Source organism: Helobdella robusta (assembly GCF_000326865.2).
Source record: "Helobdella robusta unplaced genomic scaffold HELROscaffold_90, whole genome shotgun sequence".
Classification (NCBI taxonomy): domain Eukaryota; kingdom Metazoa; phylum Annelida; class Clitellata; order Rhynchobdellida; family Glossiphoniidae; genus Helobdella; species Helobdella robusta.
The window spans coordinates 457,913-463,785 of NW_008705513.1; the positions used below are offsets into that span (position 1 = coordinate 457,913).

General features: G+C 34.1%; 1 protein-coding gene across 1 annotated transcript; it reads right to left on the reverse strand.

Moving 5' to 3' along the window:
* Nucleotides 1–2,647: 2,647 nt before the first annotated feature.
* On the reverse strand, nucleotides 2,648–4,708 carry HELRODRAFT_90841 (hypothetical protein; the record flags this gene model as incomplete). The annotated part of the gene is made up of 3 exons (XM_009033408.1): nucleotides 2,648–3,881; nucleotides 4,298–4,391; nucleotides 4,675–4,708. Coding segments are annotated over 3 exons (1,362 nt in total), but the record flags the coding sequence as incomplete, so codon positions are not given.
* Nucleotides 4,709–5,873: the final 1,165 nt, after the last annotated feature.

Here is a 5,873-nt window from a genome sequence, read left to right on the forward strand (position 1 = left end):
ATTACTACTACTACTACTACTACTACTACTAAAGCTACCACAACCACTACTACTACTACTACTACTACCACAACTTCTACTACTACCGCCACCACTACTAGTACTACAACTCTACTACTACTACTTGTACTACTACAGCTACCACTACCACTACTACTACTACTTGTACTACTACAGCTACCACAACCACTACTACTACTACTACTACTACTACTACTACTACTACTACTACTACTACTACTACTACTTCTACTACTACCACAACTTCTACTACTACCGCCACCACTACTAGTACTACAACTCTACTACTACTACTTGCACAACTACAGCTACCACTACCACTACTACTACTACTTGTACTACTACAGCTACCACAACCACTACTACTACAACTACTACTACTACTTCTATTACCTTCTGGATGAGGCATATGCTACATCGACTGGAATGATATTGAATGCGTGTTCCAATGTCATTGACGTCTCTAAGGTAAAACGCGGAATTTATATTAGAACGCTGCTACCGCTACTACTACTACTACCACTACTACTACTACTAGTGCTGCCACTACTACTACTGATACTACTGCTACTATTACTACTATTACTACTGCTACTACTACTACTACTGATACTACTGCTACTGCTACTATCACTACTACTACAGCTACTACTACTACTACTACTGTTATTGAAACTTTTTCTGCTTACTTACATTACTTCGGCTGCTACTGCTGCCTCTTTTTCTACTTCCACAACTGCTACAGCCGCTACTTTTACTGCTTCTACCACTGCAGCTACTACAGCCGCTTCTTCTACTGCTCCTACTACGTTCAAAACTAGCAGACGAAAACACCAGATATGTTAATGTTAATAAAAAGTAAATGAATGTTTGAATGAATGATAGAAAGAATGAAATGAGAATTAACGAACGAATGAATGAACGAACGAACGAATGAATGAATGAATGAATGAGTGAATGAATGAATGAATGAATAAATAAATGAATGAATGAATGAATGAATTAATTAATTAATTAATGAATGAATGAATAAAGGTGCAAATAAGTGAGAGAGCGAATGAATGAATGAAGGAGCGAATGAGTGAAGGAGTGAATAAATGAATGAGAGTGCGAAAAAGTGAAAGTTTGACTGAATGAATAAAAGGGCGAATGAGTGAGGGAGTGAATGAATGAATGAGAGAGTGAATGTATGGGAATTGAATAATAATACATACTACATCCGAAGGCGTTAAGGAAAACAAAATGATGGATGGATGGATCGATAGATGGATGGATGAATGAACGAATGAATTGATGGAGAAAATGAACGAATAGAATTCTGTTTATATTATAAATATTTTTATTGTTATTATTTTACTACTACTACTACTACTACGAACACTACTGCTATTACTACTACTACCACTACTACCACTACCCTCACAACAACAACTACTACTACTACCTCTACTATCACCCCTTCATATGTAAAACGAAAGAAAAAGATAAAAATAGCATAATTTATTACCATAATTACATAATAATATAATAGTAAAATATTAAATATTTGTCTAAATAGTTATATATATATATATATATATATATATATATATATATATATATATATATATATATATATTATATATATATATATAATAACGCGTTATAAATATAACTTGAAAAAATTACCCTTTGCCGTTGCTGCTATTGATTAATGTATGTATGTTTGTATGTATGTTTGTTTGTATATATGTTTGTATATATGTATGTTTGTTTGTTTCTATGTATGTATTGTATGTAGTATGTATGTATGTATGTATGTTTGTATGTAAAAAATTTCGTTTCGTTTTGTTTCGTATGTATGCATGCATGTGTGTCAGTGTGTGTAAATGTGTCAGTGTGTGTTTTATGTGTATGCAAGTGTGCATGGTTCAATAGATGTCTTGATGTGCTAGTCTGGATATATTTGTATATATATATATATATATATATATATATATATATATATATATATATATATATATATGTGTGTGTGTGTGTGTGTGTGTGTGTGTGTAGTAATTGTTTATTCGCGATGAAAAGATGAAATATGTAGTTGAAATATGTAGTTAGGGTACAAGAAAAACAGGTAGAAATATGATGAGAACCATGAAACAAATAGAAATAACAATAAGAACAATAATAATAATTATGATAATTATTATTATTATAAATAATAATAATAGCTGTATCGCGATTTTTTACCCTCTTCCAGATAAGGTTGCTTGAAATTGTAGAGAAAAATTACTAGAAATAGAAAAAGGAAGTTATAATTTGTCTCAAATAATGATCGAAAATTGATCATCTTCATCGTTTCGATTGTGGTTATTATCAAAATTTATGATTATAATTATAATATTATTACAATTATAATTAGAAATTTAATTTGATCGTCATCATCACCACAGTCTCTATAATTATCTTAACCATAAAATTCACTCATTATTATCACCATCAAGATCTCACCGTCATCATATCATGATCGTCGTCATCGTCATCATCTTCCTCATCATCATCGTCTTCCTCATCATCATCACCGACTTCCTCATCATCATCGTCGTCGTCACCATCGTCATCATTATCAGCATCTTCATCATTATCATCATCATCATTCAATTATCGTTAGAGCAGGTATTTCCATTTGAAATGCATTTGAGCTATTTGCTGGCGGTACCATATAATCGTATTGGTCTATGTAAAAATTGTTGTTGTTGATGTTGTTGTTGATGTTGTTGTTGATGTTGTTGATGCTGCCGTAGAAGCAGTTGCTGTAATCAACTGTAGCATTGCTACTGTAGTAGCCACTATTGCAGCTTACATTGTTGATGTTGTTGTTGTTGATGTTGTTGTTGATGTTGTTGTTGATGTTGTTGTTGTTGATTTTACTCGTACTGTAAATATTGTTGTTGTTGTTGTTGTTGATGCTGTTGTATGAATAGTAATTACTAATGTTGTTGTTATCATTATTATGATCGTTGTTAATATGTTTCGGATGCTTTTTATAATCCCTTGAGTCAAACCCATCCATATATTTACTACTCACCAAATACTCGTCAGTATAAAAACTACTGCTGTTGCTGTCGTAACTACTACAGTTAATACCAATGCTAGTATTAACTCCATTGTTAGTATTACTGCTTATGCATCCATTGCTACTACAAATAGAAACACTATTATTTCCATTACAAATGCTTCCAACTTTGATATTACTACCACAATTACTACCGTTTATACTGCTGCAAATATTAATACTCGCACTACTACTGCAAGTATTATTACTGCCAATACTGCAGCCGATGTTGTTGCTAGAAGTTTTGTTACTCAGAATATGCTTTGCGTTGAGATTCGAGTAGCAGCGAAGGTAGGTGTCGAATTTGTGGTCCGTCGGTTCGGTTTCGGTATTCGGTGTTAGTTTCGATTTGATGGGGGTTTGATCAGTTAGTGAATTGTTGGATTTTATGTTGACCATATTTTGATTTTTCTCTAGCTCACTGTTGACTTTGTGAGCTTTTGATTGGCTGTATTGGTTGACTTTCCCTACATTTTGGTTAATTTTTCCAGAAATTTGGTTAACTTTTCCCGAATTTTGGCTACCGCTGGATTTTGATTGTTTTTGTTGATGTTTGTGCTGATGTTTGTACTGTCGTTGCGACTGTTGAGATTTGTTGTGTTGGGAAAAGTTTAAGTTTTGTTTCGGGCTGTGGAGGGTTGCGTTTGAACCCGGGTGATTCGGGTGATCCTTTTTCCACTTCATCCGACGATTCTGAAACCAGATTTTGATCTGCCTCTCTGACAGATTCAACACATGAGCTATCTCTATTCTTCGCCTTCTTGATAAATATCTTCAAATTAAATATAAGTTAATACTGTTTAGTTTAAATTAATTAAACTGCCTGCATATTGTTTTTGACTTAGTAGTCTACATTTCATTTTCAGTGCCGCACAGACTACAATTTCCACATTCAACCACGCATACACATGACATATCTGCATGTGTCACCCACACCACATGACACATTTGCATGTATCATCCACACACAACACGACGTATCTACGGGTATTCACAACCTATCTATCATACACACAAGACGTGTGACAGTTTTTGAGTTTTTTGCAAAGCCAGCATTCAAACCAGGTCAGCGCTCGGTAACTACGATTCGAGATAACTCGCCAGCGGTAAAAATTAAACATAGAAAAATAAGAATGTAATTATAATAATTATAATATGACAATATAATATAATTTAATAATTATGAACCTATTGAAATGAAATTCCTTCTCTAGCTCCAGGGTCTGGTGTCTCGTGTAGGAGGTCCGCGTGCGCTTGTTATCCGCACCTTGCTCTCCGTTTTCTGGTGGGGACAAAATTATGAAAAGAAATTATGATCATAATTCTATAATTATTGTAGATAGATAAATAAATGAATGAACGAACGAATGAACGAACGAACGAACACGAACGAACGAACACGAACGAACACGAACGAACGAACGAACGAACGAATGAATGAATAAATGAATGAATGAATGAACGAACAAATGAATGAATGAATGAATGAATGAATGAATGAGCAAATAAATAAATGAACGAAAAAATTATTTAACAAACAAACCAAAAATATGAAATAAAACTACCGCAAATCAGATGCATCCGTTTCATCCAAGGGTAGAGGTGTTTCTTGCTGGTTAAATTTTCATCATCATCATCCTCCTCCTCTTCCTCATCATCATAATCATCAACGTCATCATCATCATCACCAACTTCTCGCTCGTAATCATCATCAGGAACGCCGAAATCGTCGTTGTCCTCGTCAACATCACTCTTGTTGTTGTTGGAATGTTTGTTGTTGATGTTGTTGTTGATGTTGTTGTTTTTTGCTGTGTTATAGCTATCTTCATTATCATTGCATTCGCCCTTCAGTTCAACCAACTCCAATGCGATTTTGTTGTTGTTGTTGTGATTATTTTTATTGTTGTTGTTGTTATTATGATTATTATTGTTCGTTATGAAATTATTATTACCACTCTCATCAATACGTTCGTCATTATTGTTGTTAGTATTGTAGTTGATGATGTTGTTGTTTTTGATGTTGTTGTCGTTGATGTTATTGTTGTTATTGTTATTATTGTTGATGTTATTGTTGTTGATGTTGTTGTTGATGATATTGTAGTTTATATTGTTGTTTTTGTTGTTGTTGTTGTTGTTATTGTTATTAATGTTATTGTTGTTGTTTTCTTCAAAAATTCTGACATCTGTCATGATATGATCCTTGCTATCGCCACTACAACAGTTATTACCACGGTTCTCGATACTAAAAATGCTTGCATCATCGTATGCAGGTTCGTCAGTGTAGCTAATGCTACTCTTAGCGGCATTTGAGCTACTAGTAAAGTTACTACTGCTGGATTTTTTAAAAGTAGCCTTCGAATCTGATGTTGCTGGCTTAGTGATGCTATTGCTACTAAGAGTAGAAGCAGAGGAAAGAGTAGTAGCAGTAGTGCTAAAATTACTGGAGGTAGTAGTAGTAGTAGTAGTGGTTATTGAACTGACTGCGTAGGCGTTTGTAGCATCAGCGCCATCGAAATTAGAACATTTGGAGATTTTGTTGCTGAAATTTGAATTCTTTGAAGTTTCCAGAACTTCAGTCGCCATTTTCTGCATTTTCTTCAGTTGCTCTCCGCTTTCGAAATTATCGACTTGGTCCGTATCGAAACCGTAACTGGAACCGGTACGGAGAATCGGTTTTTCGTATTCGGATATTGAAAAATAGTTACCAGGTCCGATAAATGTGCTATTACTAGAAACGTGATTGTGGCTATTTGCGTCATCCATG